An 18,991-nucleotide genomic window follows, 5' to 3' on the forward strand; every position below is an offset into this window, starting at 1 on the left:
CTCGATGATATCAAATTTTCCAGAAAGATAGAAAGAACAAAATGAAGTTGTACAACTGGCAAAGGTCTGAGCGTATCTCAAGATTTCATGATATATAGTATTGCCTTTGCCTTTTTTTTTTTTTTTTTTTTTTTTTTTGAGATGGAGTCTCACTCTGTCGCCCAGGCTGGAGTGCAGTGGCGCAATCTTGGTTCCCTGCAACCTCTGCCTCCTGGGTTCAAGCGATTCTTCTGCCTCAGCCTCCCGAGTAGCTGGGATCACAGGCACCCACCACCATGCCTGGCTAATTTTTGTATTTTTAGTAGAGACAGGGTTTTGCCATGTTGGCCAGGCTGGTCTTGAACTCCTGACCTCAGGTGATCTGCCCGCCTTGGCCTCCCAAAGTGTTGGGATTACAGGTGTGAGCCACTGCGTCTGGCCTGCCTTTGCCTTTATATAACAATAAAATTAACTCCTTTGGGGTTTATCAACTATATCCTCATAAATTAGTATCAATATAATATGTTCCATGCACAGAATCATATAATTGTATACAGTAAATATGGCCTTCTGCAGAAGATATAGTCAAGTACTCCAAGAGATTGCATGTAATTCACCCAGTCTCATTATCAAAAGGCACAGACAGCCTTTTCCCAGAAATCTTTTAAATGTCCCTAAAATGTGGATTTTGCACCTCTGGATGAGGTATCAGAGCAATATTGCCCTAAAATCTCAATGGTTAAGATATGGTCAGGTATTTCTAACAACTAGCACAGCAGTAAAAAACCAAAAAGGTTATCTTTAGATCTATATCTTTCAAATAAAGAGACATAATTCATCTTTGGATTGTCAGAAGACATTTCTGATCTATTATTTTATATGTGATGCTGTCTTACTTTTTGAAAGTTTACAGGCAAAGGTCTCTATTTGAGTGAATTTTCTAACTCCTATTTACTTTTACCTTTAACTGATGATTTCTTTGCTATAGCGGTTTTCAGCTAGGGACAATGTTGCCCTCAGAGGACTTTTAGTAGTGTGTAGAGGTTTTTTGTTTGTTTGTTTGTTTTGGTCACAGGTGGGAGAAATGTTTTAGAGGCAAGAAAGGCTGCTAAACATCCCACAATATACAGGAAAGCTCCCCACAGCAAAAAATTGTTCTTGTCAAAAGGTTGATGGTGCTGGAGATCAGAAATATTGCTCTACTTTATATTTTACTGTCTGTCCCTGAACTTCTTTATTAAATGGCCAATATTGTATGGTAAAATCGAGAGTGTCATTAGAAAGAAAATTAAGAAAAACAATCAGAATTAGAAATTAGAGGCTCCCCTGCCTGTGGAGTAGCCAGCCATTCTTTTATTCCTTTATTTTCTTAATAAACTTTCTCTCACTTAAAAAAAAAGAGAAATTAGATTTTTCTGGACTGATTCTTTTTGTTCCTTATCTTTTTCATTTCCCTTACCTTTTTTTTTTCTTCTTGCTCAGAGATAAAAAACGTTCTGGCCGGGCGCGGTGGCTCACCCCTGTAATCCCAGCACTTTGGGAGGCCGAGGTGGGTGGATCACGAGGTCAGGAGATCAAGACCATCCTGGCTAACATGGTGAAATCCCGTCTCTACTAAAAATACAAAAAACTAGCCGGGCGCGGTGGCGGCGCCTGTAGCCCCAGCTACTCGGGAGGCTGAGGCAGGAGAATGGCGGGAACCCGGGAGGCGGAGCTTGCAGTGAGCCGAGATCGCGCCACTCACTCCAGCCTGGGTAACAGAGCGAGACTCCATCTCAAAAAACAAAAAAGCAGAAAAAGTTCTTTTTGCTTCAGTGAGTTGAGATGCTATATTTATTCAGTGTCAAGTCTCTGAAGAAACTTTCACTAATTCACTAAGATGGAGAATAAGAAATGAGTGATGATTTTTTTTGCTTACATTTAATAGAAAACTTTGGACTTAACGAGGGGAAGATAATTTCATTTCAGGAAGTAATTCATTTGGATTCTAATGTCTTTGGGCTTCAACATAGAGATTGAAGATATTCAATCTTTGAACTTCAATTTATGCCTAGAAATTTTATAAGGAGACTTGTTTATATTCAAATATGGGCAATTTTTCTTTTTTAGCATTTTAATATAGGAGGGTATTTATGACTTTTATTTTATTTATTTATTTATTTTTTTTTTTGAGACGGAGTCTCGCTGTGTCGCCCAGGCTGGAGTGCAGTGCCGCGATCTCGGCTCACTGCAAGCTCCGCCTCCCGGGTTCACGCCATTCTCCCGCCTCAGCCTCCGAGTAGCTGGGACTACAGGCGCCCGCCACCACGCCCGGCTAGTTTTTTGTATTTTTAGTAGAGACGGGGTTTCACCATGTTAGCCAGGATGGTCTCGATCTCCTGACCTCGTGATCCACCCGCCTCGGCCTCCCAAAGTGCTGGGATTACAGGCTTGAGCCACCGCGCCCGGCCTATTTATGACTTTTAAAGTCTCCTAATGTCATTTAATTATCAAAGAATCTCTAATGTGCTACACTGGATAATGGAGTGGCACATAAGATGACAAAGAAGAGAAGATGTGACTTTTCAGCTATGTGTAAAATGTATATGGTAAAAATTGTATTAGAGTATTATTCTGAAATTAGCTTAGAATCTGATCTCAGAGTAATATGCTGTTCGTGAGTGATTCTGAGAAGATATAGAAAAAGCAATGACTAGTATTGAAGAAACAGATCCATGAAGATGAGATTAGAGTTATTTCAATAGACTCCTGACATCTTCTCTACATAGGGAGATAACCCACCCTCCCCTGATTCATTGACCATAAGCTTTGCGGTTAAAAAAAAAACACAAACTCTTGAATTTTGTTTGTGGGGTAATTTGGCCTCATTCTTTGTTTTCCATCTTTGTGGCACTCATGCCACGTCATACTCCTGGTATCCTTCCTGCCCTTTAATTGTCTTGGTCCCAGAAAATGGAGTTATCTGTTGGAGAGTTTAGAAAGAGCTAACCCGGCATGCTGAGTTAGCAACTCTTCAGCTCTACAGCTCCTCCTAGTGAGCCTACTTGTAGAAAGCAGGTCTTCTCTTCTACTTCTCTAGGGGCAGGGGGCAGGAGAGGCGAGACCTGCTTCAAGTGCTGGAATGACTGGAATGGTCATGTACCTAATTCTCAGGTGCAGTGTTAGCAAGGTTACATGATTAGCAGGCTTTAACCCATATTATCTAAGTTGGTCTCTATTAGTAATGAAAATGATATTTGTTCAGAAGTGGATGAGGAAGAAGGTTGACATTGCACTTCAAATAATCAAACACTGTCTACTGCTACTTCATAATTTTATTGTTTTACATATTTAACATTTTTATCTTTATTTTTCTTAGAAACTTGCATTTTTTATAAATACCTGTAGGGTATGAGTTTCTTCTGTTATTTAGTTTATTCTCATCGTTCTTAAGAGGCTTGCATGTGTCTCAAGAAGAAATGCTCCAGAAGGCAGTCAGTACACGTGCGATTAGGACAACATTTATTTCCAGTCAAGGAAGAATAAGAAATTGGGTTAAACAGGAGTCTGCAAAATTATCCATTCTGGAGTTCAAAGGGCTTAACGTTTGCTCCCACTTAAGGAGATTTTCCTTTGGGAACTGGAGTTGGATAGGGCTCAAGTATCCACCACCTTCTACAACATTTTTTTTCTTCATTACATGTACCAATGGTATCATCTAGTGTGCTGCAGCCTTTGTCTCTGCACACCCCTTTCAAAACAATACACTGTTTTTGTCCTGGAATAACGCCAGTCTTTCCTGCACAGAAAGAGATTTAAGAACATCATTAATTCACTATTGAAAATATACATAAAACAATAAACTCCCAGAAGAATGGCTTTGGGAGAGGAAAGAAAACATTGTCTATATGAAAGGATCAGACACGTAGACAGAAATAGTGCCTTTTTATGGGAAGGGAGCTAAGATTGTAGATTATATACACCTTGGAGGAAATAGCCAACTTCTAAAATCCTTTAAAGGGATTGTCCTCCCCTAGAGCAGTACATTTTGAAATGTGTGGGACCATTTGTTCTTGCCTCCATGCCTAGGGAAGGTGTCTTTGGTATTTAGCAAATAGCACAGCACTGCTACATTTTCACCTAAGGAATTGTCTTTCACCAAACACCAACAATGCCGCCACTAAGAAACAGCTTCAAAGGAAGTATCTGTCCCTCCATCTTCCGATCTGTGTGTACATCATCCCTATCAAATGGTGCGTGTTCATATCTTCATCTCCTTTCATAGAAAGCCTATCAATCCTTTAGATTTTATCTAAACTGATTTCCTCATTTCAGGACTATGTAAGAAATATCTTTCCTATGTTGCTCAATACCTCATAGATCGATAAGGGATAGATAGATAGATAGATAGATAGATAGATAGATAGATAGATAGACAGACACCTGGAGAAAATTACTCACTGAGCTAAAAGGTATTTTCCCTTAAGCGTATCCATATGTTATCTTAATTCATCTGGTTGTTGAGAAGTGTATGACTAAGGGTGTGCTCTAATTCAGTAGTTTTCTCTATGCTTACTATCCTTTCTCTTACTATCCTTCTTAGCACAACCATAGTTTATGTTTCCTACCGTATATCACAGCAGATGTTAAATAAGAAAAACACTTTTGCTGATGTTCATTAACAGACATTAGTTCCCGAACCATCCAGTTAACACACCTGGATCTTATTTTGTTTTTACTGTTGTGTAATATACTACCTCTGGCTTCTTTGCTTCTGTAGATGAGTAACAGTTTGATGGCCTTTTCAGCTCTCAATCTTTTTTTTTGGTTGTTTGTTACTGTTTTGTGTTTAAACTAGGCTATCATTATTGTTTCTCCACTCTGTAGAAATAGATCCATAGCCAGAAAAACCAAAACAGCCTTTTGGAACTGAGTGCTCATAACCTGTGCAAGATTGTCTTCTACCCTTGTTAGAAGCTTCAACCTAGTGCAGTCTGGTATTATACTCTACTATCAGACTAGTAGTTCATAAATTCAGGGTTTCTACGTAACAAGAGAATGTCATGATGGGGGAGTTGGGTAATATCTTGTAATATTACCTTTCTTCCCCCAAGATTATTGTGGAAGAGAAAGTGGCTGCCTTTCAGAGAGACCTGAAGTCTCCCCAGCCAGTTGTGGAAGGTGCTGGTTCTACTGCATTGTCTACACAGAACACAGGCTTCATGCTCAGAAGCATAGCAGACCTGTTGCTAGGTGTTGATCTTTTCCCTGATAACTTCATCCATACATTTAACATCTGGCAACATTGTCAGACTTTTTAAATGAAGCTAAAATCAGGGGTTATTAGTACTGGGAAAGATATAATAAGAGGCAGAGTATGGTGTCAAGGAGGCCTATGCATGTGAACTTAGAGGGATACCATGCAAAATGAGGTGGAATGTGAATCTTCAGCTGAAGCCAAAAGAGTGAACTTCCTCTCAGTAGGGTAGAGATGTTTAACCCACTATACAGTAAAGTTCAGCCTACTGACACAGCATGTAGCCTAAGATAGTGCCGATTCCTCTATTTGGGAGATGTCCCTTGCTTCACTCAAAATGAGTGGAACAATTCATCCTACCAGTGATGTGCTTCTTGCTATATGGGAATCTAAGGAGGTATGCTCTGAGCATGAAGCCTGAAGCTTAATTTAAGGAGGTATACTCTGAGCATGAAGCCAAAGAGTTATAATCGCCCTTTTTACTGATGACTGTGACACATCGTCATGCTAAGGGCACTAGTTTAAGTCAAGAAGATAAGATTAAATTACTTGATTCATATTCAGATTCATAGTCCTCATTCATGAGGAAGGGAATTTCTTCCCAGATATTCACACTTATTTTCAGACTTATTGACAGAAGTATACACACATAGAACATAAGAAGAGAAAGAGAGGCACTCTCTAATACACTTTAGAATTTATTTGACATTAATACGTTATAATGGTTGTATCACATGGCAGTTGGAGAAAGGATGCATATTTAATAAGTGCTTTTGGAAAAAGAAACAATTTAGATGTTCACTTCATATTATATCACAACATTAATTTCTGTGGATGAAGTGAGAAGAACTTAGAATCACACTGAAAAAAACCCTTAATAGCACATTCATCTACTTTCTAAAAGGATATAAATTTCTTAGCGTTAGAGCTCATTGAGTCAGTAACTTTTAAGTTTTTTTTTTTTTTTTTTTTTTTGGGTGATGTAGAGGATTTAAATGGAGAGGCTCTTCCTGGAACTTCATCAATCAAAAAATAGAAGCACAGTTTCCTTTTCTCTACATAACGTGAGTTCAAGCTGTCTTCTGCTCCTGTCCAATGTCGTGTATTCAGATATTATGTTACTCTCCACAGTCAGTGTAAGAAGAATGCTATAATTTTCTTAATTCTCAGAGAGCTAATGCAGCAATCCAAGATTTATGCCATTCTAACCTCTTTAGACTCATATTCCCAGCACATATATGTTTGTGTGTATATATGAATCTATATGAACTATTCCAATTTTTTATAGGATACCATGGATTCTTTTTTGAATAAATATAAGGATATATAAAAACATATATTCAAGTAGTTATAACTTAATATTCATCAGACATTAAGCTGATAAACTAATATTTCAGATTATGTAGTTTCTTTGGAGAAATTTTTTCATGAAAACAATAATTTTTTTTACTTAATTGGATTTTTTGGGGGTAAAATTGTCTTTAACAAAACTCTTCATGATCCAGCCACTCAATTTTTCTTAAAAGAAATTTTGTTAGATAGAAGTTATATAGGAGTTATAAAGTTTCTAAGATTATCAGAATGCTTCTAGGCAACTGATAAATTCTATATGCCCAACAGTCACAGCAGAGATTAAAATCAGAATTTTTGGAGTGCAGTATTATTAAATTGTATAGACAGCTCAACAGTTAACTATTTAGTACTAAGAGACCATACAAAACTGATAATGAAATTCCTATTTTTCAACTTGAGTGTTCTGGGTCCCACTTGATAATGTGTCCAAGAACATCTCAATATGCACAAGTAAGTCATTTTGACCTTTACATATGGCTTAAATATCCTCTGACACAAGAAACCTGGCTATTCAAAAGAGATTCGCTCCTGTGCAGAATTACAGGACTCTCATTTAATCCTTCTTCCTGGTATAACTGATTTGGGAGGATCAGACAAGGGCTGATATTTCTATTCCCGCAGGAAGGAAGATGTCACAGCCTGAAAGGCAGGCCTCTGAAGGATTCTTGTCATATTTGTGGGGAGAGTAACTCAGCTTTCAACCTCAAATAACCTCTTGTTCTTTGTCCTTTATTTTATTGTGGTGATAACACTGAAAGTGAGATCTACCTTCTTAAGAAATTTTTAAATGCTATAGGTATAATATTGTACAGTCAATCTTTAGAGCTTATTCATCTAATAAAACTGAAAACTTTTACTCATTAAACAGCAACTCCCTATTTCCTCCTCCCTCCCCGGTCCCTGGAAACCACATTCTGCTACCTGTTTCCATGAGTTTGACTGTTTTAAGTACCTCATGTAAGTGGAATCATGCAGTATTTGTCTTCTTGACTGGCTTATTTCATTTAACATAATGTCCTCCAGGTTCATCCATGTTGTCACATATAGCAGAAAACCTCCTTAGTTTCCTCAATGTATAATGAGAAGATTTTGAGAAAAAAGTCTGACAGAAATCAGTTATCATTTTTGTATGGATATCTACACCTATGGATTGATTAAAAACAACATTGACCCAGATTAAAGAGATTTGCTTTTAGCTGCAGTGTTGCTACTACCTATGTGATTTGAGTGAAATCACATTCTTTATCTGTACATGGGTCTTATTGTCTAAAATAAAAACAATTGCCATTCAATTTTGTTCTAATTTGAAGTTATTACCATCACATAATTTCATATCAGATGATACTACAAGTGTATCTGACCTCCATTGTATCTTCTGACCAAAGCTGAGAACCAAATGAGAATTGCATAAGCTCCTTCAGAAGGAGGTAATCATGTGTGAGGCAGATCTCAGCAAATCCACAGATTAGGTAAAGATCAAACAACTGAGTAGCTTTGATTGCACTTAAGAGAATCTCAGAACTGGAACAAGACAAGAGTGCCCTCTCTCACCATCCTAATCAGCACGGTACTGGAAATATGAGCCAGAGCAATCAGCCTTTTGAAATAAAAGGCATCTAAATAGGAAAAGAAGAAGTCAAATTACCTCTTTTTATTGATGATATTATTCTGCACTTAGGAAACTCTAAAAACTCTGCCAAAGCTTTCTGGACCTGATAGACAACTTTAGTAAAGTTTCAGGATGCAAAATCAATGTACAAGATCAGTAGCCTTTCTATACATCAATAATGTTCAGCCCGAGAGCCAAGTCAAGAATGCAATCCCATTTACAATAGCCACACAAAAAATTAAATACCCATGAATACATTTAACCAAGGAGGTGAAAGATCTCTACAAGCGATACTACAATTCACTACTGAAAGAAATCATAGATGACACAAGCAGAAAAATATTCCCTGCTGTGGATTGGAAGAATCAATATTATGAAAATGGCCATACTGCCCAAAGCAATTTATAGATTCAGTGCTATCCCTATCAAACTACCAATGACATTTTTCACAGAATAGAAAAAACTATTCTAAAATTCATATGAAACTGAAAAAGAGCTCAGACAACCAAAATAATCCTAAGCATAAAGAACAACACTGGAGGCATCATCCTGCTTGACTTCAAATTATACTATAAGGCTACAGTAACTAAAACGGCATGGGACTGGTACAAAAGCAGACACATGGACTACTGGAACAGAATAGAGAACCCAGAAATAAGCTGCACATTTATAACCATCTGCTCTTTGACAAAGTTGACAAAAACAAGCAACGGGAAAAGGACTCCCTGTTCAATAAATGGTGCTGGTATAGCTGGCCGGCCATAAGCAGAAGAATAAAACTGGATGCCTATCTTTCACCATATATAAAAAATTAACTCATGATGGATTAAATATTTAAATGTAAGACCTCAAACTGTAAGAATCCTAGAAGAAAACCTAAGCAACACCATTCTAGATATTGGCCTTGGGGAATAATTTATGACTAAGTACTCAAACACAATTGCAACAAAAACAAAAATTGACAAGTAGAGCTGAATTAAACTAAAGAACTTTTGCAGAGAAAAAGAAAATTATTAACAGGGTAAACAGAAAACAACAGAATGGGAGAAAATATTTGCTAACTATGCATCTGACAAAAATCTAATATCCAGAATCTATAGGGAATTTAAATCAACAAGCAAAAAACAAATAAAGTGGGAAAAAGACGTGAAAAACACGAACAGACTCTTCTCAAAATAAGACATAGAAGCAGCCAGCAAACATGAAAAATAGCTCAACATCACTAATCACTAGAGAAATGCAAATCAAAATGAAAACCACAATGAGAACTATCTTACACCAGTGAGAATGGCTATTGTTAAAAAGTCAAAAAATAACAGAGATGCAGATGAGGCTGTGGAGAAAAGGAGTGCTTACACACTGGTGATGGGAATGTAAATTAGTTCAGCCACTGTGGAAAGCAGTCTGAAGATTTCTCGAAGAACTTAAAACAGAGCTACCATTCAACCCAGCAATTCCATTACTGGGTATATTGTCCAAAAGAAAATAAATCATTCTACTCAGAACATACATGCACTCCTATGTTCATCACAGAACTATTCACAATAGTAAAGACAAAGAATCAATCTATCTAGGTGGTCATCAATGGCGGACTGGATAAAGAAAATGTGGTACATATACACCATGGAATACTATGCAGCCATAAAAAAGAACAAAATCATATCCTTTGTAGCAACATGGATGCAGCTGGAGGATGTAATCCCAAATAAATTAATGCCGAAATAGAAAACCAAATAATGCATGTTCTCACTTATAAGTGGGAGCTAAGCATTGGATACTCATGGACATAAAGATGGGACACTGGAGACTACTAGATTGCAGAGGGAGGGGAACAAGGATTGAAAAACTGACTATTTTGTACTATGCTCACTACCTGAATGATGGGATCACCATCTTGCCCCAAACCTCACATCACACAACATACCACCATAACAAACCTGCACATGTACCTCCTGAATCTACAATATAAGTTGAAATTATTTAAAAAATAAACTCAGAGATAAAGCAAGGAAGAGATCTTTGTTCATTGACCACACACTATATTTTGAGGGATATGAATATCCCACTATTAACAGTGGAGATAATAGTTTTATCAGATCTTACCAGGATCTGGATGAAACACCCTGAAGACGTTCGATTCTATATTCCCTTTTCAGTTTGATTCTACATGTCAATATTTAAACTTCTGAATCATGGACCCTAAGGATGCAATTAAGAGTCTTAAAGTGTTTTCTATATTATTTGTCTTATGCTTAAAATTTTGCCATTGAAGCTTCATGTCAGTTTATTCTTTTTCCAAATTCCCCTGCTCCCAAATTTCTATTGGTCTTTCATAATTTGATGCAAAACTGTCTTGTTGAATTCTGTCTTATTTGCCTAACTGCTGCCCTTCACAAATATTCCTCACCAATAGACTGTATATCACTTCCATTCAGTACCAAGTTTGAACCAAGAACTATCATCTTCACTCTCCTTTTTGGAGAGTGAGGCCTTGATGATAGCTATTTGCTGTATTTACTAATCTTTAAATCACATATCAAAGCTTCTATACCCCTAACTCTATTTTGGCCCCGTTTTCTGATTATGGAGCTCTTGAACTCCCATTTTCTGTTGAAAGAACTCCTTGTCCTACTTCTAAATTTTGGCCACATTAGTACCAAAGAAGACAAAACATGTTGGATTTCTGAATTCCTAAGGCTGTGAATTGGGGTCTGAGTTAGGATGGCCACAGTATAATTATCTCAATAGACCTCCTCTGGTCTAGGCATCCCAATAGACTTCTAAAATCATTCACCATCTTACCTTTTGGTATTAAAGTCACAAAGAGGAGGAGAACAGAAATAAGGGAATGGAGTTTCATGGCTGAGTGCCCTAGAGAGGTGAATGATCAGGGCTGGTGGAACGCAGGGGCTTTTATTTACATCTGGGGGCTTGAGGTTCCTCTTGGTCAGTGAAGCTTAACAATAAGGAAATAAAACAGCTTCCGTTGGAATGTTTCCAAACTCTAGAGTCTCTACATTTGGTGACAAATTAACCTAATTGTAGGAAACCAGATGGTTAACCCTTTCCTTTTTCTATGGCTCTCAATTTCACCAGAGGTTAATTGATACCTTTAATTAATTTTTTTTTTGAATGGGGCCAAGAAGTAAGGCCATGTGAGTACAGAACATCCTTATTACAAAAGTCCTAGGGCTTGTAAGGAAACATTTCCATAATACACACTTTTTTTTTTTTTTTTTTTGCAAGAGGGACAAGAGTATTGCCTAAGGTCCATTTATGAAAAGCTATTTTTTTTTTTATTAAGTTAGTCCTTAAAAGAGAGGCTGTCACTTGTGTGAGGTGTTCTTAATCACATCTGAAAGGTGGATACACTTAATTCACATTGAAAACAAATATTTTTAATCGTTATTGATACACTGTATAATTATCTCATACAACAGGACAAGTAAGATCAGGAGACTTGAAAGATAAAAGACAGAGTAAAGTGCGCAGCTCCTGTCAAAAGACTCTGAGCCTATAGCTTAAAGAGATTCCCTAATCTTTCACCCTAACCCACCACATAGCAACAAAACATTGAAAGCTTAAGAGCATGCCTTTAATCAAGAATCAATTGACCAAAATCCAACTTACCCAAAACAAATTTACCTTCTGATCAATTCCTTATTGGCACATTTCCCTGAATTGAAATTTTTTTAAATTTGTAAACTTTCATATATGGTGTCAATCTTTTTTGAAAAATTCTATATACATAGATAAATAACTTGTATATAGCTTTTATTTGACTACTTTTGATCATTTTCATGTTAGCTGATGTATTTTCGAGCATTTACTAATTTATTTCTTTATTAATAATTTATGCCTTAATAATTTTAGGTTTGCATAAATATTCCAAAAGACTAATATTCAAAATAATTTTTCAAAAGTAGAATAAAGACAGAGAATTTAGACTACCTTGTTTCAAGACAAAGCTACAATAATGAAGACATTGTGATACTGGTATAAGGAGAAACATATAGTTCAACAGAACATAATAGAGAGTGAAGGATAAGACCATCATATGGATGGTCTGTGTGTGTGTATGTATATATATATATGTATACATACACACACACACACATATATATATATATATATATTTTTTTTTTTTTGAGACAGAGTCTCACTCTGCCACCCAGGCTGTCATGCAGTGGCACTCAATCTCCTGACCTCGTGATCTGCCTGCCTCAGCCTCCCAATAGCTTCCACTTTTAAGTAAGAGCATGTGGTATTTGGTTTTCTGTTTCTGTGCTAATTTGCTTAGAATAATGGCCTCCAGCTGCATCCATGCTGTTGCAAAGGACATGATTTTTTCTTTTTTATGGCTGCATAGTATTCCACGGTGCATATGTGCAACATTTTCTTTATCTAGTCCACTGTTGATGGGCATCTAGGTTGATTCCATGTCTTTACTATTGTGAATAATGCTCCAATGAACATACACATGCATGTATCTTTATGGTGAAATAATTGATATTCCTTTGGATATATACTAAGTAATGGGATTGCTGTGTCAAATAGCGCTTCTATTTTAAGTTTTTTGAGAAATCTTCAGACTACTTTCCACTGTAGCTGAACTAATCTATATTTCCACCAGCAGTGTATAAGCATTCCCTTTTCTCCAAAGTCTCACCAGGGTCTGTTATTTTTTGACTTTTAATAATAGCTATTCTGACTGGTGTGAGAGGAGATCTCATTGTGGTTTTGGTTTGCATTTCTCTAGTTATTAGTGATATTGGGCATTTAAAAAAATATGTTGGCTGTCTTTCTGTACAGTTGAACGATGAGAACACGTGGACACAAGAAGGGGAACAACACACACTGGGGCCAGTCAGGGTGTGGGAAGGCGAGTGGAGGGAGAGCATTAGGATAAATAGCTAATGCATGTGGAGCTTAAAACCGAGATGAGGGGTTGATAGGTGCAGCAAACCACCATGGCACACGTAAACCTATGCAACAAACCTACATGTTTTGCACTTGTATCCTGGAACTTAAAGTAAAATAAAAAATTTTTAAAAATGTAGTACAAGAACAAGATAATTAAAATGATACACTAGAAATGTTAAATAGAAAGGAAGGCAATGATGGAGGAATGAAAGAATTGAAGAACAAAAAAGATATAAGATATATAGACAACAAATAGAAAAATGGCAGAAATCCTTCCTTATTAGTAATGATATTCCACGTAAATGAATTAAATTCTACAATTAAAGGCAGAGATTGAGAGGATATATTTACAAACATGATCCAATTATATGTTACCTGTGAGACTCATTTTAGATTAAAATACACAAATAGTTTGAAAATAAAAGAATGGAAAATAATATTTCCTGCAAATTGTGACCAAAAAAGAGCAGAAGTAACTATATTAATATCAGACAAAAAAGACTTTGAAACAAAATTTTTTATAACCAAAAGGATATTATATAATGTTAAAAGGGTCAATCCATTAATAAGATGTTACAATTATAAAAGGGTCAATCCATTAATAAGATGTTACACCTAATAAGACAGCCCTCAAATACGTATATGCTAATATAACTGAAGAGAGAATAGCTAAAAAGTAATGGATATTTTGATACATTAAATTTAATAATACAGAATAACTAGATAGAAGAGAGAATAGCTAAAAAGTAATGGATATTTTGATACACTAAATTTAATAGTACGGAATAACTAGATTGAAGATGAGTAAGAAAATAGAAAATTTGAACAACACTATAAACCAGTAGACTAACAGACATCTGTACAACACTCCAATTAACAAGGGAATACATATTTTTTCTTAAGTAAACACAAAACAGTCTCCAGAATAGTCCATGTTAGGCCATAAAATAAGTATCAGAAAATTTTAAAATATTAAAATCATACAAAATACTTTCTCCAACCACTGTGGGGCAAAACTAAAAATCAATAAGAGAAAAAAAATTCACAAATATGTGAGAATTAAATACCATACCTCTACACAACCAATGGGTCCAAGAAGAAATCACAAAGGAAATCGAAAAATACTTTGAGAAGAACCAAAATGAAAATACAATAAGGGATGCAGCAAAAGCTAAGTATAAGCTCAGATAAAAATTTATAGATGTAAACTCTTACCTTAAAAAGGAATGAATTAAATAGATAGCTAACACTCTAAATTCAGAACCTAGGAAAAGAAGGACTAACTAAATCCATAGCAAGCAGGAAAAATAAAATAATATTAGAACAAAGTGAAATAGAGAATAACAAAACAGTAGAGAAATCAACAAAACCAAAAGTTGATTATTTGAAAAGATCAAGAAACTTGACTCGCCTTTTGCTATACTGACCAAAGGAAACAGGAAGAAAACTTAAATTACTAAAATTAAAAATAAAGGCCGGGCGCAGTGGCTCACGCCTGTAATCCCAGCACTTTGGGAGGCCGAGGCAGATGGATCACGAGATCAGGAGATGGAGACCATCCTGGCTAATACGGTGAAACCCCATCTCTACTAAAAATCATACAAAAAGTAGCCGGGCGTGGTGGCGGCGCCTGTAGCCCCCGCTACTCGGGAGGCTGAGGCAGGAGAATGGCGTGAACCTGGGAGGCAGAGCTTGCAGTGAGCAGAGATCACGCCACTGCACTCCAGCCTGGGCGACAGAGCAAGACTCTGTCTCAAAAAAAAAAAAAAAAAAAAAAAAAAAAAAAAAAAAAGAGTGCGGATACTATTACCAAACTTACACAGATAAAAGGAATCATAAGTGAACACTATGAATAATTGTATGTCAACAAATTAGGCACCCTAAATAAAATGATGGACAATTTCTACAAATAAACTACCAAAACTGAGTCAAGAAGAAATAAAAAATAGAGATAGACATATAACAAGTGATGGTAGTGAGACTGTGATTAAAAGCTTCCAAAAAAATAATCCAGCACCAGACGGCTGTACTAGTGAATTTTATCACGTTTAAAGAATAATGAAGGCTAATCTTTCTTACAGTCTTCAAAAACTTATAAGACACATTTCCAAACTAATTTTACGTGACCAGTATTATCCTGATAGGAAAGCAAGACAAAGACATTACCAGAAGTGAAAACTAGTCCAGTATTCTTTATAAATAAAGATACAAAAATTCTTAACAAAATACTTTAAAATGGAATCTAGCAATATATTAAGAGGATTATACACCACAACCAAGTGCAATTTATTTTAAGAATCGACTGTTGGCGATGGCTCCTGCCTGTAATCCCAGCACTTTGGGAGGCTAAGGCAGGCAGCTCCCTTGAGGCCAGGAGTTCAAGACCAGCCTGGCCAACATGGCAAGACTCCGTCTCCACTAAAATATGCTTTGTTCACATTTTCTTATTCTTTTCTCTTTGTCTTTGTGGGATTGAGTTAATTTGAAGACCTTGTCTTCAAGCTCTGAGTTTCTTTCTTCTACTTGTCCAATTCTATTGCTGAGGCTTTCCAGAGCATTTCACATTTCTAAAAGTGTGTCCAAAGTTTCCTGAGTTTTTGATGTTTTCTTTAAGCTAGCTGTTTTGTTGAATATTAGTCCCTTCTCTTCTTGTATTATTTTTTAGATTTCCTGGCGTTTGAGTTTGCCTTTCTCTGGTCCCTCCCTGATTACCTTAATAACTAACCTCCTGAATTCTTTTTCAGATAAATCAGGGATTTCTTTTTGGTTTGGATCCATTCCTGGTGAACTAGTGTGAGTTTTGGGGGGTGCTGATGAACTTGTTTTGTCATATTACCTGGGTTGGTTTTCTGGTTCCTTCTTACTTGGGTAGGCTCTGTCAAATGGAAGGTCTAGGGCTAAAGGTTGTTGTTCACATTTTTTGTCCCAAGGGGTATTCCCTTGATGTAGTACTCTCCCTCTTTTCCTGTGGGTGTGGCTTTGTGTAAACTGAATTGAAGTGATTGTTGTCTCTCTTCTGGGGTCTAGTCTAGCTGGCTCCAGGCTGGTACTGGGGGTTGCCCGTACAGAGTCCTGTGATGTGAACCATCTATGGGTCTCTCAGCCCTAGATATCAGCACCACCTGTTCCAGTGGAGGTGCAGCGGACTCCATGGGGGTCCTTAGCTTTGGTGGTTTAATGCTCTATTTTTTGTGCTGGTGGGCCTCCTGCTGGGAGGTGGCGCTTTCCAGAAAGCATCAGCTGTAGTAGTGTGAAGAGGGACCAGTGGTGGGCAGGGCTCTAGAACTCCCAAGATAATATATTCTTTGTCTTCCGCTACCAGGGTGGATATGGAAGGACCATCAGGTTGGGGGCGGGGCTAGGTGTGTCTGAGCTCAGACTCTCCTTGGGTGGGTCTTTCTTTGGCTGCTGTGGGGGATGGAGGTGTGATTCCCAGGTCACTGGAGTTGTGTACCTAGGAGGATTATGGCTGCCGCTGCTGAGTCATGCAGGTTGTCAGGGAAGTGGGGGAAAGCCGGAAGTCTCAGGTCTCACCCAGCTTCCACACACACTCAAAGGCTTCTCTCACTCCCACCGTGCCCCCTGCAATTGCCCAGAGTCTGTTTCCTGGCCGAGGGCGAATCTGGCTTGATAACTTACCTGGGGCTTTCTGCTTCCCAACTGACAAAGAAATGGGCTTTAGTTCTTACTCCGCCTGTGAAGTCTGCAAGCCAGATTCACCGCTCTCCCCTGAGCTCTGACCAGGAGGCTTCTCACCCCGTTCAATTTTTTACAGAGTTCTGCTAGAGAAGTCCTTCTCCCTGTGAAGTTTTATCCCCTGCTCCTCTGGCCACTCTCCTGATGGATGACGGTGGTGCCAGGCGGGAATGGGCTGCCTGGGGATCCAGCAACCTCCCAGTGCCTTTCTGCTACTTCCTCTACTCCTGTATGTCACTCAGCTCGGCTCTCTAACTTGACTCAGCTCCAGGTAAGGTCAGGAACTTCTCCCACAAACAGACCTTCAGCTTCTCCAGTGGGGGTGTGTGTTCAGGAGATGAGGGTCTCTCTTTCCCATTTCCGCGGCTGGGGGACTTAAGAGTATTTGGGGTGTCTCCCAGGTCCTGCAAGAGCAATCTGCTTCCTTTGGAGGGTCTGTGGGTCCTGCCAGGATTGTGGTCTGTTCTTGCAGTCCATCTGGGGCTAAAATTCACAGTGCAGGCCTCCGCATGCTGCTCTGTCCGGAGCTGCAATCTAGTTCTGCCTCCTGTCTGTCATAATCCCTCATGACCCTTGAGCTTTTTTTTTCATACGATTGTTGACAGTATGTATGTCTTCTTTTGAGAAGTGTCTGTTCATGGCCTTTGTCTACTTTTTAATTTTTTTTTTTTTGTAAATTTGTTCAAGTTGCTTGTAGATGCTATATATTGGATCTTTGTCAATTGCACAGTTTGCAAAAATTTTCTCCCCTTCTGCAGGTTGTCTTTTTACTCTGTTAATAGTTTCTTTGTTGCACAGAAGCTCTTTAGTTTAATTATATCCCATTTGTCAATTTTTGCTTTTGTCACAATTGCTTTTGGTGTCATTGCTATAAAATCCTTGCCCTTGTTTATGTCCTGAATGGTATTGCCTAGGCTGTCTTCCAGGGTTTTTATAGTTTTAAGTTTCACATTTAAGTCTTTAATCCATTTTGAGTTAATGTTTGTATATGAAGACTGATGTTTATGTTTAGAAATTCTTTCATCTTCTTGATCTAGTCTGTTGTTGAGGTTCTCAAATTGTATTATTTATTTTATTTATTGAATTCTTCAATTTCAGGTGTTAAATTCCTTTTCATTCATTTTATGGAATCTGTTGCTGGAGAATTATTGTTTTTCCTTCAGAGATGCTATGCTTCCTTGCTCTTTAATGTTTCTTATGTCCTTACATTGATATTCGAATATGTGGTAAAACAGTTGCTTCTTCTAATTTTATAGATTGGCTTTGGTAGTGAAAGACTGACTCCTGTAGCTGTATCTATACCGTTGAATCAGTAAGACACTTTGCCTTTAGTTCTGGGTTGGTTCAGCAGTTTAGATTCCTATGATTTCTTCAGCTATAATCAGCATCACCGATGTCTGTGAGCTCCTCAGTGTCTTAGCCTTTGTTGCTAATGGAGGCTGTGGTGAGATTTTGCTGGGAAAAGACATGCCAGGCAGTCTGGTCTTTGGGCACCAGTTGCATTGGTCTTTGAACTTGTGGGTGATGTATGTGGGCACTAGTGGTTGAAGTTTCAGGCAGGCCATCCTTGGGCCTTCAGGTGACTTTCTTTTTTTTTTTTTTTGAGACGGAGTTTTGCTCTTGTTGCCCAGGCTGGAGTGCAATGGCGTGATCTTGGCTCACGGCAACCTCTGCCTCCCGGGTTCAAGCAATTCTCCTGCCTCAGCCTCAAGAGTAGCTGGCATTATAAGCATGTGCCTCCACGCCTGGCTAATTTTGTATTTTGTATTTATTTATTTATTTTTTTAGTAGAGATGGGGTTTCTCCGTGTTGGTCAGGCTGATCTCAAACTCCTGACTTCAGGTGATCTGCCTGCCTCAGCTTCCCAAAGTGCTAGGATTATAGACATGAGTCAGGTGGCTTTCTCAGGTGCCAGCAGTGACAGTGGTGGGCTAGGTAGACAGGCATGCCCTCAAGACCTTGGGTGGCATGTGTAGCCTCAGCAATTGCAGTAGTCATAGCAGGTCAACTCTTGTGACCCAGATGGCATGTGCAGACACCAACAGCTGTGACAACATGATGGACAGAGTAGTCCCCAGGCTTTCACCTGGTGCAACTATGTGGGTGCTGGTGGCAGCGGTGATGGCAAGCTGGGAAGTCCTATCGTTAGGCTCTCAGGAGACACACAGGTATTTGATGGTGATAAGCATGGTGGA

General features: G+C 38.1%; 1 protein-coding gene across 1 annotated transcript; it reads right to left on the bottom strand.

The window, feature by feature from the left end:
• Positions 1 to 3,575: 3,575 nt before the first annotated feature.
• Positions 3,576 to 11,037, bottom strand: DEFB130B (defensin beta 130B). Its single transcript, XM_050801141.1, has 2 exons — positions 10,980 to 11,037; positions 3,576 to 3,757 (listed from the first exon to the last, which is right to left on the bottom strand). Exons 1-2 carry the CDS (start codon positions 11,035 to 11,037, stop codon positions 3,576 to 3,578), a joined length of 240 nt encoding a protein of 79 aa, XP_050657098.1.
• Positions 11,038 to 18,991: the final 7,954 nt, after the last annotated feature.

Source organism: Macaca thibetana, chromosome 8, assembly GCF_024542745.1.
Source record: "Macaca thibetana thibetana isolate TM-01 chromosome 8, ASM2454274v1, whole genome shotgun sequence".
Lineage (NCBI taxonomy): Eukaryota > Metazoa > Chordata > Mammalia > Primates > Cercopithecidae > Macaca > Macaca thibetana.

What these genes read in the sequence shown, in the direction of transcription:
- DEFB130B (XM_050801141.1), bottom strand. Translation starts at nt 11,037, where the DNA reads ATGAAACTCCATTCCCTTATTTCTGTTCTCCTCCTCTTTGTGACTTTA. An exon ending in TGTGACTTTAATACCAAAAG is followed by an intron (nt 3,758 to 10,979) that starts GTAAGATGGTGA and finishes CTTTCTGTGCAG; the next exon opens with GAAAGACTGGCGTTATTCCA.